General features: G+C 40.7%; 1 protein-coding gene across 1 annotated transcript; it reads right to left on the reverse strand.

Moving 5' to 3' along the window:
* Positions 1-1,084: 1,084 nt before the first annotated feature.
* Positions 1,085-12,021, reverse strand: LOC139727145 (uncharacterized). The gene is made up of 11 exons (XM_071638125.1): positions 11,961-12,021; positions 10,963-11,301; positions 9,691-9,862; positions 8,691-8,898; positions 7,419-8,182; positions 6,583-6,744; positions 5,537-5,652; positions 4,877-5,099; positions 3,753-4,043; positions 3,482-3,660; positions 1,085-2,374 (listed from the first exon to the last, which is right to left on the reverse strand). Exons 2-11 carry the CDS (start codon positions 11,266-11,268, stop codon positions 1,085-1,087), a joined length of 3,711 nt encoding a protein of 1,236 aa, XP_071494226.1. The 5' UTR covers positions 11,269-11,301; positions 11,961-12,021.
* Between the last annotated feature and the right edge of the window lie 15,779 nt (positions 12,022-27,800).

A 27,800-nucleotide genomic window follows, 5' to 3' on the forward strand; every position in this document is an offset into this window, starting at 1 on the left:
CCTGTACTTCAGAGCCTCCGTTTTCAGTTCACACTTTTCCAGAGTGTGGGCTTTTCTTTCCAGTATTTAGATAGGTTAGGGGAGTCAATTTGAATTGAGTTATACATCATTTTAAAGCTTAGAGTCTGCTCTTTCAGAATCTCCCCTTAACTAAAAATCCATGCCTGGCGACTTTTTGTTGGTTTTGTAATGCAGGGTCACATATATGTTCTTTTTCAGCTGTAACTTATGGAGAACCTTTTCAATGCGGGATGGCAAGGACCTTTAAACAATGCAGGCAAAGTATAGAGAAATGTCGGCTCTAAAACCTATAGTTTCCAAGGCAAGAGATGGCAAACGTAAGTCTTATGATAATTTTGGCAACATAAAGAGTTGTCTACATCACTTCTATATTATCACAAATACACAACATTGCATTTATCATCGTATCAGGGCAATTACCCCCTGAGAGCAATTATCCCCCGGCTAATTACTGGTTAGTGATAAGGTTTGAGTAAAGATTACAGTTAGGGCTAGGTTTAGGATTAGGTTCAGGATTAGGATTAGGGTTGGGGTCAGGGGGAGGGTACGGGGTAATTGCCCAGGGGGTAATTGCCCTAGACCCTTTATCATATATATTGCTACCACCTGCATCAATACATGTAAATTGTCAACAAAGTTAGAATTCATTTAAGCAAGCCTGGGACAGGGTTGAGTACATGTTTACAAGTGGATTTCATACACAAAAATTATACAGTATACGTGCATCTTTGAATGAAACATCTTCCTCGCAAAACATGGTAGAGTACAGTATCACTACCAGAGCACCTTTCTGCCGAGAAATGCATACTGCCAGATGTCCCTTGAATGCACATTGTTTAGAGTTGGTATGTTTGATAAAGGAAAAAAGAAAAAATAGTTCATTGATATCTATAAATATCCAAATTTTGAGGCATGCAACACACAAACAATATAATTCATACTGTTATGATGGAATTTTACCTTATGGAAAATAAACTTTGTAAACACAGCAAGACCTTATGGCAGGTATTTCTAGAATTTGGCCACTAACAGCACAGCTAGGAAAGAGTATGGAATTTGTCATTTATTCTTCAATGTGCTCAGATGGTAGGTCACCTCGCCTTTCATCTGTACACTGATCATCATCAGAGTCCAGAGCGCCCTCTATGGCATGCAAATCGACAGTTATGTCATCCATCCCGTCCCCCGTGGGCTGAGGCATTGCTGAGCTGGAGCCTTCACCTGGGTCGATACCAAACAGGGAGTCCTCAGTGAGTGTGGTGGCGGGAGTAGGGTGGTCCGAAATGCACCCTTGCCCAGAAGTACCCCCCGTGGAGTCCGGAAGGGTGCTCTCGGTCATAAAAAGGGGCTGGGGAGTGCTGCAGTGCACCTGTGTCTCGGAGAAGGAGTCTGTGTGGCTGTCGCTGAGGCTGAATGACTGGGGATTGTATGCAGCCATGGACTGAGGGCCGGCGGACATTGTGGAACCCTCTCCTAGATCAAAGAGAGGTGCTGTCAGGGGACTCTCATGCATCTCACTGGTGGAAGAAGCAGATGGGTAGGAGTAGCTGGGCTCAAGCTGTGAGGGGTTGACGACCGATGCATGTGAGAATGTGTCGCAGTCCAAAGACATGGGGGACTCCTGCGGGACGGTCAGAGCAAGCTGTGACAGCGTACTTGACGACTGCTGACCTCTGACATGAAGGGTGCTGTCTTGCACTCCGTACACAGCAACAGACATCTGGGCACTTCCTGGAAGGGCCATCCTCCTTGTAACCTCACTCCTCCTGGGCAGTGCAACAGGTGGAATACTGCTGCTGGAACTGCAAGTATAATGAAGTCCTTGCCTGCTTTGAGGATCTGAACTCCTCACTCCGGGCACTGCAAGGAATCTACGTGAGCAGCTTCCTGAAGATTCAGACTTGACTGCCACTGCTGTTGCTCGATGCCTCCTCTTGGACTTAGGCAAGGCATGGTCTAGTCCAGTCACCTCATTGGGGAGGATTCTTGGTCTGATGGGTCTCCCTCGCGAACTCCTCAGGACAGGGGGCGGACTGGGCTCCTCTTGCAACTTCTGCTTCCATCCTTTCCTCCTTGATGGCACTCGAGCCAGCCTCTCCTCCTCGACTGCCAATACATCCATCGGGGCTAAACCTTCTGCAAGAGTGGCGGTGGGTACGGCACCGGGCCAGGGCCGACGATTGAATCTCTCCTCCCTCTCGCAGGAGAAGAGGTGCCGGTTGAGATGGTAGTTGGTGATGAAGCCCTTCCCACAAAGATGACACTGGAAGTCCCGCTCACCCGTATGGATCTTCATGTGTCTAACCAGCTGGGATTTCTTCCAGAAGGAGGTGTTGCACACTTGGCAAACAATCTGAAATGAAATCATTGATAAAATTGAAGCTCTTATTCAGCACTGCAGTGATGAAATGGCTGAATCAAAAATCTGTTGCAAGTGGGATTTAGCTGAATGAAAAAAACAACAACTAAAGAACAAGCATACAGCCAAACCAAAAGACATGGTTGAGGCATAGCTTTGATATCTGGTTCAGACATGCAATTTTGACTCCAATGTGGATCTGCTGCATGCTGAAATATAGTGTATAACTTGCCTTCACCTTGGAAAAAAGATAAAATACTCTGTCCCTCAGCTATGGTATGGCATGGACATCATTATGTAGAACAGTTACTTCACTTCATAGATTAGGTTCAAAACCAAGGCGTTCAGGAAGGAATGATGTCCAGATATATATGATATGAGAGGGACTGTCAAGAATCTTACAGTGGTAAGGTTTGCTCAGCAGCAAAGCACTCAGGAGGTAACGTGACATTTACTTGTACAGAGAGGATATAGACACTCAATCTTCCCTCCCGTACAGTAAAAGAAACTCACAGCTGAAAAACACTTTGATGTAAAAGCATGACAGACAATGAAATGAATACCAATCGCCATTTTTGTAGTAGCCCTCTATGTATTCCTCCCAATTTTTCACCAATTTCTAGGCACAGCTGTGTACAAAGTGTACAAACAGCACGCATCAGTTTTTATCTAAAAGAATTCATGCAGTCAAAATAACAGTAGTTCAGAAATTGCCTGTTATCTTCTATGAGGGCATGGAGTCTACACCCTCATGCACTCATCATGATTGATTGAAAGCTGTAATATAACTTGACTCACCTCTTTCAGAGAGCTGGGGGAATGATATTACCCTTAACATACATTAGTGGCAATCAAGGGAATGTGTGCTTTTCATCAAAAGAAATGATCAGTGTCGTCAATGTATGACATCACAATTCCTAACTTTTGAACAGATTTTCAAATTTGTCCTCAAACTTTGATGATGTGTTCTACGTACTAATATTGCTGCACTCACTCAATCCACATGTATATTTGGATTTCCTTTCACTTTAAGAGTCCAGAACCCAATCCACTCACACCAAGGTGTGTGCCCTAATTGGCCGTAGATGGGTATCCACATACCTTCTTGCCCTCAGTGTGCTGCTTGATGTGGTAGCTCACATCACTGTGCCTGCCGAAGGATTTCTTGCAGATGGGGCACTGGAGGGTCTTCTCCCCAGAGTGGGTGACCAGATGGGACTTGAGGTGGATCTTCTGTCGGAAGGACTTGTGGCACACTGGACAAGCGAACCGTTTGACCCCTGAAGAGAGTAACATAGGAAAGATAAATATTATACATGCAGAAATCCTGCTTTATTGTATCTTGATGGCACATGAAGCATGAAGGCCTCACCTGTATGGACGAGGAGGTGCGCTTTCATGTTGCTGCGGTCCGTGAACGCCTTCCCGCACACCTCGCAGCGGTGGGGCTTGAGGCCCATGTGGACCAGGAGGTGCAGGTTGAGCTTGGTGCTGGAGGTAAAGGAGCGTGGGCACAGCTCGCACCTGAACCGCCGGCCGACAGGGGGAGCGTCGTCGTCCGCCTGCTGGCAGTACCGCAGGTGCTGCGCCAGTTGTGTGTCATGACCGAAGCGCTGACCGCACTGTCCACACCTTGCCCCACTCTCACATTTCTCTCTCACTCCTGTGCATTGGTACAAGTACATAAAACCTTGTTAAATGACAAGGACCTAAAAGTTATGAAAATTACGATGTTACATGTATATCAGGTTACCCACAATATCAAGGTAAAACAAAGAAACCCACGAAATCACCATGGCATAAGCAGGTTCTGTTACGTGTATATGGCAAGGTTCCACTGTAAAGAACATTCTGTTAACGTGAAAATCTACATTAACATTCCTTTCATAAACATGCTCTCATAAACACGCTAAACACTCGGCCAGATCAAAGTCCCCAGTAGGTCCTGGCTATGAATTTAATTAGCATTACAGGATAAGCTGAATACAGCAATGGTGAAAAGTATGTGTTTCAGTCATTATGTACTTGTTTCACTTGAGGTTGATCATGTGTCTCAATGTAGACGCTATTTTACAATTGTCCTGCACATACTAGCTGGTTTGTGAGCAAAGCTACCAAATCTTACACAAGCCAAATCTTGTAGTTTTGCATACAAACCAGCTAGTATCACAGATGGTAAGTGCCATCAGGAAAGTACACAAAAAATCATATCACACCACTTTTATGTTGTCATCTTACCCTACAAATTTCATCACACATTTTTGACTCACACTAAACCAGAAGATGCGAACATTCTATGCAAAAGTTACATTCTGACTGTGTAATGAAAAACGAAAATATGATAACTTGACATTGTGGTTACTAACTCGATTCTACAGTGTAAACATAAATGATCTTGCAGTAGTACGCAAATCTGGGGTTGTCTTCTTGAGTTCCTGTAATCCTTTACAGTGTCTCGTCATGTCCATTTGGAATATAAATGCACAGATCACTCACCTCTGAACTGGTTATACTCCTTTGAGTAGGACACAATCAGCTCCTGGCCCACGGAGATGAGCTGGCAAGAGGAGAAGTAGATGTGAATGCCGCTCTGGAATGCCAGCAGGTTGTGCTGCCCTCGTTGTGGCACTAGCTTGACAAACATCATCCAGTTGGACGTATTCTCATCATCGGTGTGCAGAACGTTTCCCACCAGAGTCGGCTTGCCTGATGAATAGATCTGTACAATGGGCACGAATAGTATTAAAGCACAGCAAGAGAGAATGCATGCATACATGGGTACTTCATGTTAAATTTGTTTTACCGTTACTGTAAATGCTTGTCCCATAAACAAATTTCAAGGGAGTAAGTGTAAGCATAAGCTAAACAATCAAAACCAGAAAAATAAGAGTAATTTTACCACCATTTCACATGATTTACAATCAATTTGAGTGAGAAAGATTCCATTGCATTGAAAACAAAAGATAATAAATTGGGAGTAGGTTTAAAAATCCTTACAACATCAGTATGTCTACTAGGCACACAAATACCATGTTTTAACACTGCCTTAACCAACTGCACGTTCACAATACACCATATTTCATCCATGCTTAAATCACTGAAATGGCTAAGCTTGAAAAAGAGACAGAAGAAAATAAACAAAATGGGTTTATTTACATTCCATGACTGAGCCTCAGGAACGTCATGCTCTCTGGACATCTGGCTGCTACTCAGTTGTCCCACCAGTGGGCCAAATCGTGTGTTGGGTTGGATGACCTGCTTCGTAAACACACCTGGATAGGGAAACAAAAATAAGGAACAAAAACATAAACATTAAACCAGCCCCACAAATACACATTGTCATTCATTGCTACATAACTCATCATAAACCCATAGAGCACTGTGTCTCATTTATCTTGGCTGATGTGTACAGATAGAGTTTTACAGCAACAAAAAAATGTCTTGATGGAATTAATTTGACAATGTAATTGGTATGCAACCTTGCTTGTCATGTGTGTAATCATTTACTGCCTGAAATTACCCCTACCCCTCATTTCACAGACATTTGCACTTATAGTTATCATGTACGCTATAATTGGCAGTTGCCATGGCGACAACACGCAGGCTCATAACCGATGAGTTGTTGCCTACCTGCTGCCCTCGTAAATTAAATTATCGCAGTGTGGCAACTGCCGCACAAAACTTGACGTTAAATGGATTCCTGGAATATTACATTGGATGGAATCAGAATTTGTTTGTTTGTTTGTTTGTGTTGTAAGGTTCATTATACCTACTCAGCAATTTAGTATTTTCATCAAAGTATTCATGTCACACTTCCCTGGTAAAACTATAATCGATACCTTAGCCTAAATGTAATAACATCGAACCTGAATAGATAAATTTCCGCTGAACTACTATATAAGCTTCCTAATGATGTGCTCTTAAATACTAATGCAAACACATCACTTGAACAAGTTTGGACATTAACACATAATGCCATAAAAGTACACACACAAAATCGAGTCCCATGAACGATTTTGGTGGACCTACCTGGCAACGTATCAACACCTTGCCCTGCTTGAGAGCACAAACATGAAATCTTAACTTTATAAGGTCTAATTTTCTCAATGTTTATGTGTTGTTGTTGTTGTTGTTGTTGTTGTTGTTGTTGGTTTTGTGTGTGTGTGTGTGTGTGTGTGTGTGTGCATTTTGAGGGTTCTCACCAAGAGCTTTGGGGTCAAGGGTGGATGGCTTGAGTGAGAGCATGTCTGGAAGGGACTGCCTGGCCCGGCTCTGCACAGGCTTGTCCATCACAATGGTGCCTTGTCTCTGCTGGTCTAACTCTCTCTCTGACATGTCACCAGATGTCCCTTCTGTCATCATATCTACATCAAAGAGAAAAAAACAACAAGTAAACAAACAAAAAACAATCAAAAAGCTCACTGATATCAATTAGAATTTAGCGCCTGAACATGAAAGGAAGCTACACAAAATTGATGGGTTCTTAGCCCATTGAAGACGAGTCCCGAGTATACTCAGGCAAGGGTATATTGGAAATGCGTGTTTTAGCATAATCAGCCTGTCCTCTTAAAGTGATTGGATATTTGATAGATTAAAATTTCATGTAATTGTAAACACATGAATATACAATTTATAATATAGATCTACTTTTTCTCAATGAGGTACACTAATGGCCTAACATATCAAAACTATAGCAAGTTAGGTAAGATGCTTTTCTTCATTATCACATCCTGGGATGTAAATAAAAAGATTCCCTTTTCATTTGAAAGTTATAACGAACAATGGTACAAGTTGCTGAAGACATCTATTCAATGGAACAGATGATCAGAAATGTCCTTGTCGTTACTGAGCACACATGAAACAGTAGTTTCCTCCAAGATAAAATATTGGGAATATGAACATAAATACAATACTGTGATATATGAAGCCTGCATGTGATATATATAATATACAGTTTTTATTCCAAAATTGCAGATGGAAAAATACTATTACTAGAGAGTTATAAGTATTTTTTTTCATTTTCCCTGCAAACACTCACATATATCTTGCTCAGATTCACCACGGTTTCTGTGCCCCCTGGAGACTGACGAGCTCACAGTAAGGTCAGAGGTCAAATCAGCTGACCTCCCCTTCAGGGAGGCGAGAATGTCTTGAAGGGTGCGCTGCTCTGCTGGACCACTCCCAGTGGCACTATCTCTTGCCTGACTGCGCGACCTTCGGCGACCCCGCTTGGCACCCATCCTCTGACAGCCCACTGGCATGTGACTGCTGACCGGTTGGCCGCTGGGAACTTGCAGAGGTTTCAGCGAGGTCAAAGGTGAGAGCAACGACACCTGACCATGCGACGTGAGGCCACCGGTTGGTGACATGAGGTTCAGAGTTGAGATAGAAGGGGTCAGGAGGGAGCTTGCCCCAGAATTTGAACTAAGTTGGCCAAGGTCAGAAGGGTCGTTTGGTGTGTCTATGGTGGCACCGATTGCGGAGGGTGTCGGCGAGAGCAGCGGCCCCATGGGCATGTGCGATGCAACGGCCTGGTTTGGCGCAAGCATCAGGTGTGCTGAATTATTCTGATACGGGTTGGATGCTCCCGGCGCCAAGTTGACGACTTTTGGCACAAGGCGGGAGGAGCGCTTTCGCGATCTTGCTCTGGCTGGCCGCACAGAATTTTGTGGCCCAGATCCATTTGATTGGTTGGCAGGTATCAGCGATGGGGCCGCACCCTGGCTTGGTACGTGGAAGGCAATATTCATGTTGATCAAAGGGGATGGCTGACCATTACGAATAGTGGTGGCTGAATTCATGCTGCAAAAATCAATGTGAAGAAGTATTTGTTTTCATGAAATGGCAGAAAATTTGTGCTTTGATATGCAAAACTGTCAAGTCACTGAAAAAGTGACATGTCCTTGTCAACATGACAGAATGGAAATATAAGTTAAATTTGCACCGGTATCCTGTGATCCACTAAACTGGCACAGTTTTGTTGCATTTCGAGGTATCTGTATTTCATAAATTCTTATATTAGACCGAGCTCTACAATGAACTTTGCACAATGAAATTATCACTTCCATTTCAAAAAATATATATCCAACATTAACAATAATGAAAGAAAAAAAAACACTGAAAATCATACTCATCTAATTTCATCGCATTCTCAAAAACTTCCAACTTCTACTTCTTGAAAAAGTAGTACAACATCTAATGAGTATATCATTTGATTAGCAATGTTCACAGAAAAAAGAGCCCCATATTTCAGGATCTTTTTAAGTACCCAGGAGCATAATCAGTCTGCATGGTAACAGTCATTACATACCTTTGCTGAGCATACACTGCTGGAGGGACCACACCCTGCACCAGATTACCAGCATACAGCGTGTCATTATTTCCAGCAGCAGGCTGCATCAGAGTGACAGTATTCCTGCCCTGGGGCATGCTGCCTGATGACACCTGGCCCATACTCCCCACTGGGCTGTGTCCTGGCTGACACTGGGCCGCCACAGGAACTAGGACAACATTGTTTCCTGAGAAGTAGGGGTCAAATGTGACCATCAGACAAATCAGCATTTCGAAAACCCCTTGGTAAAGAGTAAATAAATCTACATGCTTTCCTTTTTCTTGTTTTTTTCTTTTCTTTTCAATGAAAAATGTGCCATCCCAAAACATTTTGTCATAATTCTTGGGCAGAATGTGCAATCATTTTGCCTACATGTAATAGCCAGTGGCCGGTATTATACACTGGACCAACAATATGACTATTTTCCCTTACTTTCTGTCTCCTGTTTCTTCCCTATTCCCCAATCTCAAACTATAACAGTATGAAACATTTTCAGATCTATGGTATTTGCTGACAAAATGGCAAGTGCTCAGCTGAGTTGCTATAAATAACAACTGTACATGGCTTACCATGAAATCATATAAGAATTACATCTCGCCTTATAGTCAGAACAATATCACAGTGTACTACAGAAGCTTTGTCAGTCTATAACTGCTGGGATTTCTGCTTGGCAGCTGCTATTAAAAGGTATCTGTACAGAAAGTCCCTGATGAAATGCAGTCAAAAGGACCTCTTCAAATCTCATAAGTTTTTCTCAATTTGAAGATGCTCCCAACATCTTTACAAGTGATCAAATTCCTCTATCAATGTACAGACGTGATCACCATACAACAAACATTGCCATGTCATTACTTGTCACAAAAATATCTCAGCTACAATATCCACAGCATCTGATTTCTTTCTGTTCGTGACCCAGTGGGACAGGTTTGGTATATAATGGCAATGTATTATACAGGATTTGACAACTGCACTTCCCTACCTATTTGCTTGAGTATCATCATTTGTTTCTGAGGCTGGGTGAACGGGTTCAGGGTGACGGCGGCAGGCAGCTTGGGAGCAATGCGGACCGGATTCTTTGGGCTTGCCAGGTTTGGAGTTTTCGCCTGAAATGCAGTGGGTGTTGATGATAATGATGATGATGCTGCTGTGACCTGCACACCAAAATATTGTCCACATTGCCACCAGATTACAATGCTCATAAAAGAAAAGAAGAGAGTTTTTCGGTATGTTATTCTGTGCGACATGCATCATCTTGTCAATAACATTCTCTGTCTATTGCTAGTCACATGGGGACAACCACTGTTTCATGAGCAACACCATCATTGACCTGCCAGCAGAGCCAGCGGGCTTCAACCTCCCTAAGAAACAGTGGCTCACCCTGAACTGCATCTGAACCCTCCATGCAAGGACAGGTCGCTGTCTACACAAATGGAGGTTCTAGGACAGCCCATCATGCGACTGCGACCATCCTGACCAAACCCTGTCTCACATTGTGGAGGACTACATGTACCACCTGCGGAAGTTTCCTCGAGAGCTTGTAGAATTGCCAGACCAAGTGATGCTGTTCTAAACTGGATCTGCAGCTTGGACTTTCACCTAAGAGAAAACAACTCCCCACTCCCCCCCCCCCCCCAACCTTGCTGTACCGCTTCATACGACAAAAGGCCTATTTTCAACTGAGTGTATGTATGTGGGATAGATCACTTCACAGGGTTGGGATGGACCACAACATTGGCTTTGCATCCTCCTCTTTATAAACAGTGTTACATGATTACATATACATTGTAAGTTAAACTTCATTGTACATAATTGTTATTGTATATAAATTTTCATTGTAATGATTCTGTATTGACGGAAATAAGTGTTACTTCAAATGAATGAACAAATAAATGAATGAATGAATGAATGAATGAATGAATGAAAAAATGAATGAACGCTTGAATAAATGAATGAATTGGTTGTGACCCTAGGCTCTCTCAAACATGCACATAAGACCTCCACTTTCTTATTCTACTGAGAAGAGGTAACCAGTAGGTTGCTGCTGGTGACCGATCACTGAAGTGGGATCATAATGGAGGTCCTCACTTCACTTCTCTATGTGATGAGGCTAAAAAAAAAAAAACTCTGTGAAGAGGTCTGAACTACATTTTGTAACCATAACTCACCCATACCATGGCAACATTATAACGGTCAGTAAATTGTGTTGAAAGAATTCATCATATTAAAAACAAGAAGGGATGCTTCTGCTAACCTGTATTGTTGCGGCTGCGTTATTCTGTTGAGATGAAACAGGAGTTGTTAGCTGGGCCGAAGGAATAGAAGATGTGGGAACTGCCGCTTCTCCGGGCAGCGACAGTATAGCTCCGGGGCCCTGCCCCACTGCAGCAGACGTGTCCACGTGCCCATCACTATGACGGTTCGGGATGCTGGTGTGGCTCTCTGGTGAGGGCGAAGGGGAAGGGTCCAAGGAAAGACTGTCCACTGCTACTGCCTGGACCACGGCATTCACGGCGTTGCTCAGCTGGTCGACATTGATGGTTGCTAGCGTGTCACTCATGTTGACATCTACTGCATTTACTGATGAGCATCACTGAATGGAAAGCAAAGGAAAGTCAAAGGAATTCAATGACATAAAGATATTGTTGGGGTTTTTTCTGTGTGGTAAATAGTCAAAATACTTCACGCTTCCTTGTGTAAATATTAAATGTTTGTTCATTGATTGGATCCTCCTGCACTTTGTGTACACTGACGCATATACACTGCCTCGACCACCTTGTGACCTGGCCATGGCCACCATAGTCCATACACAGCCCAGTCGTTTTTACAGCGACTGGGCTGTGTATAGACTATTAGTATAGTTATGGGTCGGGCACCATAACCAGGCACCACACACTGTGAGTGTGACACTGCTACCACCGCACTGCACGGCTGCACTGACAAAAAAAACAAGAGATTTTCATTGCCATTGGTGGTGTACCGGTATATTAAATTCCAGCTTACACGACCGTTTCATAAGATTATTAGGCAAAGAATTGACATTTATATGTAGGAATCTCTCATTTGATGTGCAAAACAGCCCTACAAAACATCATCTTCGAAATGATACTGTTTCCATACGCAGAATGACGTTGATGGGGCATCGCTGACTGTGGCACTGACTGACTTGACATGACATTGACGCTGACACGGCTTCTCACACGTTAGCACCACGCACAACATACAAATTTGTACAACACTTCGCACACTTACCGTGTAAAATTGCTTCTAATACACCTCTGTCGCAGTCCTTTTTGCTGGAGGAGAAATCAGGGCATCAACAGAGACATAGGGCCTATTTCACGATTCTGCCAGTAAAGAAAAGTATTAAAATACATCCATCGCTTTCACAGGCGCATTTACGTACAATTCAGAACCAATGTTTTGTTAACCCGACTGTGCCAGCGCGGCGACGCGCGACGGCACTTCGCCGACTCCTGTGTATGTATGGTGGAGCTACAGTAACTTGTTTACAACATTACCCGTGCAATCAATGGACGTAAGATTCGTGCAAGTGTGATCGAATCGGGTCGAAATCGCAGGGGTGACCCCTCACCGATCACTCAAATTCGACGATGAGCTGTGCGAAATTAGATTGTCATTAGATTTTGTCAATTGACCCAGTGATGCGGAGAACATCTAGAAGTCAGATCTTTGAGAAGAACAAAAGAAAAAAAAAGGCAACAACAACAACAACAGCAACAACAAAAGCTAAGGTGTTGGTGCGATTGATTGACAAATTGCCCTACATCTATAGGAAAAGCTGGGAACTATATTGTACATACAATGTGTAATATAGCTTTAGCAGGGAGGTCACGACGCATTTATAACAAAGCAGTACGTTTATCTTCTTCCAAAGCAGGGAGGTGAGATTACATTTTTGCGTCCCTTTAGGCTATTAAGGGCCTAAAGGTATGCCCGAGGCCCTACTGATTGAGATGAGAACTCTTTCAGAGCTATATATTCACTTTTTGTGAGATACTAAGAAACCACATGAAATGTTACAGAGCATATACCACTTTAATATGATAGTTCTGAGAGAAATTCAAAATTTATTTGATGAAAATTGGTTTTAAATGGCTGAGGATGATATGCCCTATCCAAAAACAAGGTAAAACAAAGCGATCCTAAAAAGGTAGGCCCATATATCACCCTTTTAGGATCCCTTTGATTTGTTTTGGATATCTCAGCCTTCATGATGAAGAAGAATTAAGGTGAACTGGGAAAGATGATGTGGAATATGAAGATGATGATGATGATGATGATGATGATGATGATGACGAAGAAGAACAAGAACAAGAACAAGAACAAGCCAGAAGAAGGATGAAGAAGGAGCTGACCTCCCTGGCTTTACTGAAACTATGCAAGGTCAGGACTCGCTTTCGATCTGATCCGTACTAGAGACGATCGAGTCCGGGCAGCTTTGAACAACCGATCTATCCGAGAGATTGTGAGAGGCATGTATAATACTTGCCCTACTGTTATTCCCTTGTAAGTACAAGTCCACAGTCTTCGTCCAGTGGTGATGGAGTACGTGCCCCGATACTGTTGTGGTAGAAGTCTTTTGGTTGGTCCTCCACCACAGAGGTCGACGGCAAAATTGACCTCATCGGTGGTGCAGCCACATCAAGATAGCTTGTCCATCAGCCACACATTCTATTTTTTGATTGAGATTCGGGAAGAGGTGGAAGTCCGACGGGGCTATCAGATGCATGGTGAATTCAGTTTGTGTTTTGATTGTCCACGCAGGGCCTCCACGAACAACGAGTGTTCAACTCAGAGATAGAGCCACTCTGTAAAAACAAGACTAACTTATAAATGAATAAAAGCGAAATAGATAAATGATTAGAAAATGAATAAACATGATGAGTGTGGAACAACTCGGAAGCCATGAATATTGATCAGTGCTCCATGGAGCATTGTCCTGCTGAAACAGGACTCTTTTGGTGATCATTCCCGGCCTCTTTTTCTCTATCAAATTATGTTCTTTCGTGGGGGCTTCATCAGTAGGTCAGAGTAACGATTGTCCTTTGAAAATGACAACACTTCTGGAGGTAGTCCATCATACTGAGACTAAGAAATTAAACTGCATGGATCGAATTTGGTCTTCATATTCATATTAATCTTTTCCATGTTAGGGTTGGTACAGTTTGTTTGATATGGAGCTTGAGGTTTTCAATATTTGTCATGATTATTTTTTTTCTGACACTTGGAGAGAGGGATAATGAGAATCCTCTTATTAAATATAAAAGAGCATAATTCTAAGAGGAATTCAAACTTTCTTACATGAAAATTTGTTGAAATGACTGAGATATCCATTAATCAAAGCAATCCACATTTTATTAGGATCGCTTTGTTTTACTCAGCCACTTCAAAACCGATTTTCGTCATTTTAAGTTTAAATTCCTCTTAGAATAAGCTTTTCAACATTTCATGAAGTGGTTTCTAAGTATCTAGCAAAAAGTTAAAAGTTGAATTCTCACTTCAACCAATACTACACCGTCCCTTAATAAGCTCAAAACTTTTCAGTTGCCCCTCGTAATGGCCGTACCCAATTTTGGTTGCACATCGCACCTTCCGTCAATATACCGAGAAGCGACTGGCTGCCAGCGATTCTTGGCCCGGGCGGGCTCGGGCGGCACGCGACCACGCCCCTCCCTATAGAGAGTAGGCCCCTAAAGATAATTGGCCACAAGGCTGGACCTGTCCTCAACCTTGGCTAGGGACACGCCGAGGACACGATGAATGCCTATTGGAAGACCAGGCAGAGTATACGGTCAGTAATTGAACGAAGGACACTGGTCTTGGAGGGAAAAATAACAGATCGATGCAAGAGGAGGAGAGCTATGGGAATTTAAATAGAGGGCGGGAGTTGTCGCTGTACCAGAGAGCGAGGCAAGGACCATTAAATTCCTAAACGGAGCAGAGGTTTGGCGGAGCAGGCTGTAAGTCGCTAAACTTTGGCGGTTATCTGTGAATCATAACCAAAAGTCGTGAACAATGATTATATATTTACTTCACCATGCAAACCTTCAAACAACTTTTATTGTACACAGTCATGTATCCCATATATATATATAATCATATATATATATAATATACATTATATATATGTATATATATACATATCATGTATATATGTATGTATGTATATATATATATATATATATATATATAGTATATATAGATTATATATACATGTGTGTGTGTGTGTGTGTGTGTGTGTGTGCATGATGTTATTTACATGTGAGACTGCAAGCGATAGGCATATTGCTTCCAACAGTGTAGGTCATACATGAACATTGATATAGGCTCACATAATACACTAACATTTTCACATATTCGTAAACATACATACATTCATACATGTATACATACATTGTACATACATACATACAAAAAGTGATACTGAAGTTAATATTCTATGTATATTTACCTTGAATTTACCTTGAAGGCCACACCTCGCTGTTATGGTCAGTCATGGTGGTACATTTCTGCAGATAATGTGGTGTGGCGGGGTTAAGGGGGTCCCACAGGACCCATTTAAAAACCCAGTTGCGTTAATTGTCTTTTGAAGCTTAGGAGTGTGGGGGCGTCAATGGCGGTTTGTGGTAGCTTATTCCAGCCGTTGACAACTCTCTGGCTATAGAAGTACTTCCTGATATCCAGGCGATTTCTTGTTTTGATTAGTTTCTTGGAGTGACCCCTTGTTTTACTCGTTCTGGCAAGCTCAAAATAGTTGTCTGGTTTGGATTTGTCAATTTGTTTCATTATCCTGTAAGTTTGAAGTAGATCCCCTCTCTCTCTTCTTTTCTCCAGAGTAGTTAGTTTCAGTTTTACTAGTCGTTCTTCATATGGTAGATGCTGAATGTTTGCAATGAGTTTTGTGGCTCTTGCTTGGACTTTTTCCAGCACCTTTTTGTCTTTTTCAAGGTATGGGCTCCACGTCTGCATGGCATAGTCTAGATGGGGTCTGACAAGTGATTTATACAGTCTGAGGATCACCTCTCTACTCCTGAAGGTGAAGTTACGTTTAATCATTCCCAGTGTCCGATTTCCTTTGTTTGCTGCAGCAGCACACTGGGTGCCCACTTTCAGGGACTTGTTGACTAATACACCAAGGTCCTTTTCTTCTGTGCTTTCCATTAGCTGGGAGTTGTTCATTGTGTATGTGTAGTGCGGGTTATTATTTCCAAAATGCATGACTTGACATTTGTCTGTGTTGTATCTCATTTGCCATGTGTTTGCCCATTTGTGGAGGTGGTCGATACTGGATTGCATGTCCGATCTGTCACTATCTGATTGCACTGGATGGATAAGCTTAGTGTCGTCGGCGAACTTGCTTACTGTTGATTTGTCAGTTATTCCAATTTCTAGGTCATTCATGTATATCAGGAAGCACAGTGGTCCTAAGACTGATCCTTGCACCACAGAGCTGGTAACTGGTCTCCAACTAGACTGGGCTCCTTGGGTGACAACTTTCTGCTTGCGATTGTTAAGCCATGCTGTTATCCACTGTAATATGTCACCTTTTATTCCATGTGCCTCCATCTTTTTTACTAGTCTCTTGTGTGGGACAGTATCAAAGGCCTTTGCTAGGTCAAGGTATACCACATCGACTGCTGTACCATTGTCTACGGATTTGGTGATAATTTCCAGGTATTCTAACAGGTTGGTAGTTGTAGACTTTCCTTTCCTAAAACCATGCTGTGTTTCGTTTATCAGGTTGTGGTTTTCCAGATGATCAGATATTGCATCTCTGATAATGCTCTCTAGTAATTTACAGCTGACTGATGTTAGGCTGATTGGTCGATAGTTCTCGGGTTTAGATCTTGACCCTTTCTTAAATATTGGAGTTATATAGGCTGATCTCCACTCTTCTGGTATGCATCCTTCCTTGAGTGATTTCCTGAACATAATGGTGAAAGGCACACTCAGTTCTTCAGCCAGAGGTTTAAGGAAGGCCGGCGGTATGTCGTCTGGACCCGGTGCTTTGGATGGGTCAAGATTTTCAAGTTTCTCTCTCACACAATCTTCGGTGATTTCTATCTCAGTAAGGAGGTCTTCATCCGTTCCTTCAAAGACTTTTTGGGGGTTGGGTACATTTGGGTCCTCCTTTGTGTAGACAGATGCAAAGTATTCATTTAAGATGTTTGCTGTCTGTTGACCCGATGGAACTGTCTCTCCATTCTCTTTCTTTAAAGGTCCTACAGTGTCTCTCACCTTTTGTTTCGATCGAACATATGCATAGAAACTCTTGGTGTCTTCTTTAATGTTCTGGGCAATTTTCTTCTCAAAATCTCGTTTTGCTGTTTTTACTGCGTGTTTCGCTTCTCTCTGGCATTTCCTGTAGAATTCTAAGTTCTTCAATGTCTTATTTGATCTGTACCTTTTCCATGCTCTTTGTTTTCGACGTATGCTTTTTTGTGCTTCCTTTGTGAGCCACAGAGCTTTCTTCTTTCTCGGTTGTCGTTTTAATGGTACATGATCTTCTATTAGCTGCTTCAGCTTTCTTTCAATTATGTTCCACGATTGGTCAGTTGTCTGATTTTCAAGTTCCTTTGTCCAATCTATTTCTTTCAGTTCTGTTCTGATCTGGCTAAAGTCTGCATTTTTGTAGACTCTCTTAGGTTGATGCACACTTGGTTGGACATAGTAGTTAATTTCCCATCTCAGTATATTATGATCGCTGGATCCTAGGTGTGCGAGGATTTCTACTTCATCGATCATGTCAGGGTTGGATGTGATGACAAGGTCCAAGATAGAATCGTGCCTTGTAGGTTCAGTCACATGTTGGCACCATAGATTGTCCTGTATAACTTCTACAAATGCACTTGATTTACCTGAGGCAGCTTGCATATTCTCCCAATCAATGTCTCTGTAGTTGAAGTCTCCGACGATCATTATGTCTTTGTGTTCATCGCTTAGAGACATTAAAACTCGATTCAGACAGTCATTTTGATCATTCGAGTTGTTCGGGCTCCTATAAACAATGCCTAGAAGTATGTCAAGAGTCTCGTCCTCACTTGAGATATCGCACCACAGTGCTTCATCATATTCAGTCAGTTTTGGACACTCTCTAGGTTGCACTTCAATGCCATCTCTTGTGTATAAGATGATTCCTCCATGTGCTCCTCTTTGGCGATCAAGTCTAGTAATATGATACCCTGGCATTTGAATTTCTGCATTAGAAGTCTTATCGTTCAGCCAGGTTTCTACTATACTGACCAGATCGGGCTTTTCCACTTCAATGACTGCGGACAGTTCATCTACTTTATTTGTAATACTTTGTGCGTTGGTGAAAATGCATGTCAGCTTTTTCCTGGTATTTTTGAATTTTGTGTCGTTATCCTGTGTAGATTTACTTGTCTTCCCACAATCTTTGAATTCATTGTAGGTACGGGTTGTGCCTCCATCATTTCTTTCTGTCAGAGGTCCTTGTTTCTCTACACAGTCTTTCACTTTTCCTCCTTTTTGAGTTGAGTCATGCATATAATTCTTTCGGGTTTTACTTTGTCCAGGTTGTTCTCTTTGCTCCCCATCAACAATACTTGATGAAATCTCTTCACGATGGTTTTTCTCCAAAGTGCTTGATTTTTCCAAGTTGCTTAATACTGGTCTTTCAATACTCAGTTTGTGTACATTTATACCTGCTTCGTTACTACAATCTTTTGCTCGTGCTGTGTTCTCGGGACAACTTGGATGAACCTCTTCGTGGTGACTTTCCTGCGAAGTTCTTGGCTCTTCCAAAGGTGCGTAGTGCTTTAAGTGTTCTCTATGTACATCGGTGCATGTGCTGGTTTGCTTTACTAGAGTTCGTAATCTGAAGGGGGTTCCACTCTTGTGATGATCCCCCTCACTATTTTCAAGTTTTTTTCGCCTTTGTCTCTGCGTTGTTTCAGCTCTTTTCTGAGTTCCGCTTCCTTTTGCCTTTGTTGGTAAGTTAAGTCAGGCTTCAGATATGTGTTGTTGTAGTCTACATCATTCTGGAGGTGCTTTGCATTGGACAAGGCAGTTCCCTTGGAGCGTCTGTTTTTCATTTGAACTTTGACTAGAGTGCCTCGCTCAGTTGGGATAATGTCAGTTTTTTCGATGTCACTGGTGCTCACTTGCAGTTTGTTTGCAAAGAGGGTTTTGGTTGCTTCCATCACTGCGTCTGGTGGACTCCTACTAGTAATTTCAGGTAGATTGCTTACGACTATGTTCAGTTTTCTTTTTTCTTGTTCGAGTACTTCTTTGACAGTTTTGTGCAAGTGTGTGTCGTTGGGTTCTTTGGTGTTCTATAGTGTAAGAATAAACTGTGTTCTCCAAGTTTTCATATCTGATGCAAGGCTTAACAGTTTACAGCAGTGGCCCTATGGCCATTGAAAATAAACTAACGTCGGGCCATCAAACTTCCAAAAAGGTTAACTTTTGGTTGCCCAATTGGGCAACTAAGTTTGCCATGGGGGTTTGCGCCCTGGGCATTTTCTGTATGATGTCATGTTCAGCATGCTTTACCTCCGATTTTGCAGGATTTGAAGAAGTTTAAAGATCAGGTTTGTTTTGTTTTACTTGATTAAGTTATCATTTTGTAACTGAATTATCTCAACGGATTCATCATCACATGATTTCAAAAATACCATTTGAATTTGCACATCAGATCTGAAAGCTGAAGCACGCTATAAAGAGTTTTGGTTAGCGTATGCCAGGGAATTGGGTTTAGTTAATTCTGTGCATGGTTGTGAACCACACGACTGTTAGTTTATAATTTATGCTCATAACATAATTATGGTCTTTAGAGTTGACATAGCTTTATGCAAGTCCTTATATTCCTAGTCTCTATATTTGACAAATATTAACCTACGGTAATAGCGATTATTATTCCATACATTGATCATCAAGATGATTATGAATGTGAAGTGACGGTAACAAAATTAATTTGATTATTTGAAGTTTATTGTAGGTTATGATAGCATATTATTATATCATCGTGATTCCAAATGAAATACGAAAAGACAAAACAGATTAGGTAAATGTCATTTATAGTTGTAAAATTTAGTATATCTAGGCATATACACACAAAAATAGAGAAAACTATTTCTTTGTTTCCTCCTGTTTTTTATTTCTAGCCACTGTATTACCATAATATTTCGGGCCAACAAAATTTCAAACTTACACATTTTAGTGACCCAAACGGACCACAAGAAAAAGAAAAACAACAATGTGGACCCTTATGTCGTAATGACGATTATTGTTCATTCCAGTGTCTAAGACACACTATTCTATAGAAAGTCTCTTTCTGCGTACTGTAAACAATAAACAATCAGTGCAGACAAAGTTTGCTAGTCCAAGGAGGTCTGAGTTCAGTGTGTTTGGGTATTTCAATACGAAATAAAGATCAAGCGACTTATTACACGGGTCATTCAGTAGCATGGTTTCATGTGTGGTTTTATTATCTAAATTGCGAACAAAGGTCTGAAAGAACAAAGTCTAATGCAATAATTCGGATGAACACAACTGCTCAGAGGAAATCTCCGGCATGAACGGTTTATTAAAACTTTCACCAGTTCACACTCTTCTGCAATATAAATCATATATTTTCCCCCAAGGCGATGCATAATCCATAGCCTCATGCTAAAACGTAATCATTTTTATAGATATTTTCCATCCCATTGGGGTAAGAATTGAAATCGTATATATTTCGTCGCCTCTTTTCTACCCCTACAGTTTTACAGATCAATGAACGTCCTGTAGTCGATCTCATTTCCTGCAAGGATGTATAGGTAAAATATTCGTATCAATTTCTTGTTGTGCAGATATATAGATATAACATGCGGATGTGAAGATTAAAGGGAATGCAAACCCAAAGAGCAATGTGGATTGAGTAAAATTATTAACATTAGTAGAACACATCAGTGAAAGTTTGAGGATAATCGGACAATCGATGCAAAAGTTATGAATTTTTAAAGTTTTGGTGTTGGAACCGCTGGATGAGGAGACTACTAGAGGTTATGACGTATGAGTGGACAACAACATAAAGAAAATATAAAAGGAATTCCACAAAAATTTACTTTTCTAGCAAAATGAAAGAGTCCTTGACTAACCACTTTCAGAAAGCAGGAAGAATAATTGCTACCCCTAACATATGTCAGTATCAAGTTGATGGAATGTGTAATTTTCATGAAAAATGAATTTTTATTGAATTCCCTTTATATTTTCCTTATATTGTAGTCCACTCATATGTCATAACCTCTAGTAGTCTTCTTACCCAGCAGTTCCAACACCAAAACTTTAAAAATTCATAACTTTTGCATCGATTGCCCGATTTTCCTCAAACTTTCACTGATGTGCTCTACTAATGTTACTGCTTTCACTCAATCCACATTGCTCTTTGGGTTTGCGTTCCCTTTAAGGATATTACACATAATCCGACGCTGCTTTAAAGAACTCCATGAAAAATGGAAAGGTATAGCACCGATACGAACAATAGCTTAGTAATGTATGTCATTAAAATAATTGTTACATTTAGGTAGGAACGACAAACTTTTTTCATCTAGAACTATAATTCACAATTTGGTACACAGAGAAATGTTCATATAAATATATATATATATATATATATATATATGTATATAATGACTTCTACGACAACGTGTTCTCAAGTAATCATAAAATGTATCTGAAGGATCAAATAATCCTAGTATATGTGTCGTATGATGCGTAGGACTTATCAACTGTCGCGAATTCTCTATCTCTCTCCGCTCTTCATGGTGCACACGCAGATGTTGATTTTTTGTGTGTGAACTATAAGTTGTTCACGAAAAATCTTTTATCAACGCGGTTAGAAAAATCATTACTCTTTTGTATTCCTATACTCCTTTACTATAGAGGGTCACATTAGAGATGCTTACATGTGTCATAGCACGTATAATGGATTATCCCTATATCCTGCTCACGTCACTACCACGCATCTTGCTTTGATAATGAATAAAACGGAAAATACCACTGACACGGTTTTCAATGCTATTATAATGACCAATATTACATCTAAGAACATAACTTTAAAACATAAACGCAGTATAAGGATCTAGTAATAAAAGCGCGAACCAAAACGCGTTTATCTGAACCTAGTATGCCACCCTTCGAGCCAAATACACTTACTAGCTGTTGTGCATTACATTTATCACATCACAGTTTAGTATCGAATAATAAGGAAGCATCGTTGGAGGTATAGGCCTAAATAATCTATTACCATTGCAAATCATAGTACTCAAGGTAAAATATGCAATGCATGTCACTATTGGTCAGGCAGACTTAATTGACAAGGAGTCGTCTTCCACACGACCCAGTTCCCACATCCACATCATGCTCCCAATGTCCATGTTTGAGATTAGCGTTGTCGACTTCGCCCTCTTTTCGGCATCCTCGATTTTAGCATTTTTCTTGATTCGATTGCCTAAAAACGTTCGCGTGTTTCTAATCGGCACTTTCAGCTTTTGTAAGCACATCCCCACGAAGACGTCCTCCAGAGGGAAGAGGGGTAGTGTGATGGCAACTCGGTACACCCTCTCTACCAGGTCCCCAGACATCATGTACGCTGGTCCATCCATGTAGTTTGGCAGAGTTTTGGGCGGGTAATACTCTTCAGACAAGTAGAACTTGCTGCTTTTGTCGCGAACCACACGATGGTTCATCCAAGATTTGGCCAGAGTGAACTCTGTCCGTGGCGGCCCTTGCAAGTGGGTCACCAGCCTTTTCTGGTTCATCATCGTATCGTCGTCGATTTTCATGGCGTAGTGCGCCTGTCTGCAGAACAGAGTCGCCCACTTGAGCCCCATCACTGTCTTTCGGGTCAGATTCCAGTAGCTGTCGACGAAATCCTCCTGGACGATGTCTATGTAACTCTCGGATTCCATATCAATACGGGTTTGTAAAAGCATGTCTGTGGTTGAGCCGAGGAGGAAGACAGTCCGCGCCATGATGTTTGCCGGGGACCACGCGCTGGAATTTCCGTAGGTCTGGCGTATGACGTCTCGTCGTGCGAAATTCTTAGGAGCCGAGAGGACCAAGAAGATAATGGATATGTCAGTATCGTGGTCGTTGATGTCCACACAGGTATCATTTGCTCTGTGGATATACCTGTACGTATGTGGATCCACCGGTTCACGCATGTACCCGGGCTTAAACGGCGCATCTGTTTTTGGATGATCCTGTCCATCGGCGTCAGATAGCACATGCGAGTCGCCCCGAGCACTTCCAGAACCTTTGCTATCTTGTTTTCCCGCTGCTCGACTTTCCAAGCCAGGTTTGGACAAGACGTGTGACCTCGGATGTCCGACATACAGACAGAAAAATGTCACGAATGTTCCTAACAAGAATGCAGTTGCATCCTTGTTTAGTAGGAAGCGATGCATCTTTATGCATCCAAGTCTCCTGAAAACCGATTTCATGTCCAAAGCTGATACGCGTCCATTTCATACAGCCAGTTAATGTTTGTTATGTCATGCCCAGTTCTGATCAGCAGGTAACATCAAGCATCCTAACTGAAATTCTCACTTCTTTGGAAAAGCGTGCGATTTCCTATCGAGAGCTAATATAGTATTATACTTAAAAATGAAGTTTGGTTGATGGTTGTCATTCCACTCGAACGTTGCACGGTGTCGTGAAAACGGTGCCTTTTGCTACCCGATACTACTATAGAGCTCAGGGACAGCCGAGTTCGCAAAGAGCTGATGCATGTGTGTAAGCATCACTTTTGGACCCAATACATTAGCCAAACTTTTCTACAAACTCCACGACACATCACGCAAACTGTCCATCTTGGCCATTCACAGGGTCTCGATATCGATCGTCCGAAATCGATAAACCTATCTACACCACAGTCACGTAAAGGGCAGGCTCACACGGAGAACGCACTCAACCGTTGATTTTTTACCAGCTAGGGTACAAGTTGACCAGCATGCTCCCACATTATATGACATTATTCCCTACCAACCCTAGACATATCCAAATATTGCTCATTTTATGTGACTTAATCTTAATTATGTGAATTTAATATTTCATACTATCAGTAATCAGCAATTTGGCCCACTGAACTTACACATACGTTAACACACACACACACACACACACACACACACACAAACAAACACACCATTATATATTATTTGATTGTATAAACATGTTGCGAATTCACGTATTGGCTCCAATATAACGAAGAATCAAGAAATAAACTAGTAATGCATTATTTCGCCAAGAAGAATGAGTAACTGTTTATCGTTTATTGTATTTGAGTACAATAAACTCATTCTTATTGGCGAAATAATGCATTACTAGTTTATTTCTTGATTCTTCGTTATATATATATATATATATATATATATATAAGGCCTCGGACACTGGCTTTTTGGTCTTGTGGCCTGTTCAGACCTCGAAATGCATGAAAGGTAAATTTGATGGCCCGACATGAATCTTTAGTGGCCCCGGATCACCGGGTCATCTCTATTATTCATCCTCTAAATATAAGTTTACCCATCATGTATTACATTCTATAAAATGCGTACATTGTTTGAGTTGATTTCATTCATTATATATAATGTCGAAAAGGAATTAAGAGTTAAGATATTGTTGGGGTGTGACGAAAAAAAAAAAGAGCGCTTCATTATTTCATGGTTTAGAACATCATTCACCGGGGAGAAGACGGGATATTTAAAAGGATCATTTTCTCGGATGGAGAGATGTTATAGAAGGTGAGATCCGAAATTTCATTTTTTTTTCAACTTCTTAACCTGGGTCCAAGAAAACTGCCAGCACTGACTAGGAGAGAAAAATCATGACTATGAGATCTCGTCTTCTTGCCATTTTGGACACGAAGCTTATACATCTCGCTTTTTCGCACCTTCTCGTACCTTAGAAATGGCTCAAGAAGACAAGATCACAACAGCTCACTTTCTCACCTATAGTCGGACTCGAAAAGGCAAGAAGACATGATTTCACATCCTCATCTAACAGTTGTGTAACATCTAACATCTCTAACAAACAGGTTTATATAAGGAGCAGAGTAATTTGAGATTTAGTTTATTTTTGAAGGGACTGCACAAAACTGGTTGAGGTGGGGATTCATGTTTTGAACATTCCTAAGTGAGATAATGAGAAACCTCATATGAAATATGAAAAAGCATGTGATTTTAAGAAGGATTCAACATTTATTAGATGAAAATTGGTTTTCAAATGGCTGACTCGGATATCCCAAAAAGTGATAATAATAAAAGGCAACATGCCACACTTTTATTAGGATCTCTTTGTTTCACCTTGTTTTTGGATATCTCAGCCATTTCAAAACCGATTTTCATCAAATAAACTTTTGATACCCCTTAGAATTGCATGCTCTTTGACATCTCATAGTGTGGTTTCTGAATATCTTGCAAAATGTTAAAGAACTGTACACACCCTTTAATGTATGATATATAAGATTTTATGTTATTTGATATGATGTGGTATCGTTAATGAATTGCTGTTATTTTTCAATAAGAAAGTTAAAGTGGAGTTTTTGGAGAAGAAATTAATAAGGTGTTAAATGAATTTGTGGGTTATGGAGCAAGGTGAAGTGTATAAGAAAGGAAGGAGGTGTGTTTAAGAATTTAAGGAGGGGAAGGTAGAGAGAGAGAGAAGAGAGGGAGAGAGAGAGAGGAAACTGAAGAGAAAGAGTTAGTAAGAGGCAAAGAGAAGAAAAAATAGAAGAATGAGATAAAAGTGTATAATTAAGATGGAACTGTATGTTTTAGATTCAAATATTGCATATTTGAATTTGTTTGTGTATAATTGTATTTTTGGTCAATTTGTTCGTGGTTATGTAACTGCATTATTGTCGAGTGTGTCTGTTATCAATGATATTATGTAAGATGTATAAATACATGTTTTTCTGTATTATCCTTTGTCTTTGCCTTGTGTCTCCTGTTAAATCCAGGAGGCAATCTACTCGCTTTTCATGTTACATTATTTATTCATAGAATAAAGAATGCTGAACAAAAAAAAAATCATCAATTTGTTGTTTGTCTGGTGATCACAGAGAGTGTGCATATTAACCATCATCTTCCCTCTCCCCTCCTTTCCTCTCCCCTCCATCATAGCACCATGCAGTGATTTAAATTCCATTAATTTTTTAAATATTCATTCAGTATATAGCCATTGTCAAAAATACACACATTCTTCGAAAGTTATCAACCAACTACACTATCAAAATCATCGACATCAAAATTAGGGCTCCCTCTTTTTTTAGCCTTCCTTTCAAAATTCGTTAAAAATGAATAAAAAGTATCTTTTGGGGGGGGGGGCGGATAGATTGTTCATAGATCTGTCTATATCAGAAGTCATTATGACCACCCGTCTTTTCTCTTCCGCTTTGTTGCAAAAATATTGAAATTTATGATGAATAAATCTCTTGCAATCTCTTACTCAGATTCGAGATCATAGAACAGCCATTCCATGTAACTAGACACCAGGACCTTAAAATTTCAAGTTCAAGCAATTAAGAAAGAGTATTCATATTTGGGTAGGTATATGATCAAAGGGTGTAAATCTAATTTTTCACTGCTTTTCACTTCCTAACAGCCGAGTTACACCTCCTGGAACAAAGATCACATCTACTACAAAAATGATGCCTCTTTGGTACTTTTTTTGATTTCACTATTTAAGGCATATTCTATTATTTATAGATTCATAATTTTTTCACATAAGGTCTCATTTTATACCCATTTTAACATATCAAGTTGTTTTTTTCATTCATATGTAATGGGTTTGGCAATATTTTCGATTGAAAACACCCTCGAAATGTGTCACGCGAGTCACAAAAATACGTCTAAATTTTAGATTGCTTAAAAAGTAGTAGACTATATGAATTCTGGCTGATATATAATGAGGATCTTAGAGTCCTCAGTCATACCAGAAAATAAGGTTTCCATTTGTAAACCTCTTCATTGTAAAAAACACCAGAACAATTGTGTCACGCGAGTCACGCAAGGATTTCTTAGGGTTGTCACGCGAGTCACAGTTTACAAGTTTGAGAAAATTAAAGACCAGAATGGTTGAGATTTCTAAAAATAAATTCTACCTTGAAACTAAATCATTTAATATGTTTAATTTTCCCAGTAAAAGTATTTTTTTATGTTAATTGGTAAATAAGTTGTGTTATAATAAGTAATGGATAGCTAACTGGATTGACAACTTCCGCCTGGTTGGTCAGTAGAAAAACTGGCAGGAGGAAGGTGGCCTCCTCATCAACAAAAAAATAAAATGCGTCAGGAACTCTTCATGAAAATTACATCTACTTGTACTGTATGTCAGCTCCACTTCTGTGAAGTTCTTAAAACATTGCTTCATAAAGTGGCAACAATCAGCAAGTTACATTGCATGAAGATGACATGAAAATGGCTTAAAATCTTCCCTCAGATTTTGCTGCCCTCCAAATTGGCTTTGCTGAGAATCATTCATGCTCCAGTTAAGATAAAGTCCAATCTGCCATTTGGAATCAGGTGCAAATAGCTCTCTACATATATATACATCAATCATGTGACCCCAGGAGAAAATTTGTAAGTCATCATCAATGATGAGGCCTAGGTACTTAGACCGTAACAAAACAGTATTATGTTGTACACTGTAGATTTTGTGGATGAGCTTCTTCAAGTGGTCAGCAGTGAAGTGCATTGGTCAAAATATGGTTAGATGGTCCTGCAAGCCAATTCAAAATAGATTTGTTATCAGTGCCCTACCTATTACTGAATGGAGAAACACAACATTGACCTACAATGTAGTGTGGAATATCAGCACTACAAGTCAAGGGAAAGATCCAGTTGAGTGAAGCAAGCATGAAGTGACAGAACTGAGGCTATGTGAAAAATTGAAACTTGTGCTCTATCTCCACTGCTGAGGAATTTTGTCTTGCTGTAATTCTTTAAACTCTTCCTACAACTTTCATCATAATCAAAGGAAAGTTGAAGATTTTTCTGAGAGTTTGTACCTGCCTGTTATCTTTGGAATATAGCTGCACCACATAACTTAATCATCCCTTCGATA

The sequence above is a fragment of the Diadema antillarum genome, unplaced genomic scaffold (assembly GCF_040938485.1).
Source record: "Diadema antillarum isolate AM-2024a unplaced genomic scaffold, OU_Dant_1.0 seq00000119_RagTag, whole genome shotgun sequence".
NCBI lineage: Eukaryota > Metazoa > Echinodermata > Echinoidea > Diadematoida > Diadematidae > Diadema > Diadema antillarum.

Bases quoted from the DNA above. Each gene is read 5' to 3' on its own strand.
- LOC139727145 (XM_071638125.1), bottom strand. From the start codon at position 11,268: ATGAGTGACACGCTAGCAACCATCAATGTCGACCAGCTGAGCAACGCC. The intron at 9,863-10,962 runs GTTAGCAGAAGC...TTTGGTGTGCAG, and splicing joins ACGCAGCCGCAACAATACAG to GTCACAGCAGCATCATCATC. The intron at 6,745-7,418 runs GTGAGTGTTTGC...TCTTTGATGTAG, and splicing joins TGAATCTGAGCAAGATATAT to ATATGATGACAGAAGGGACA.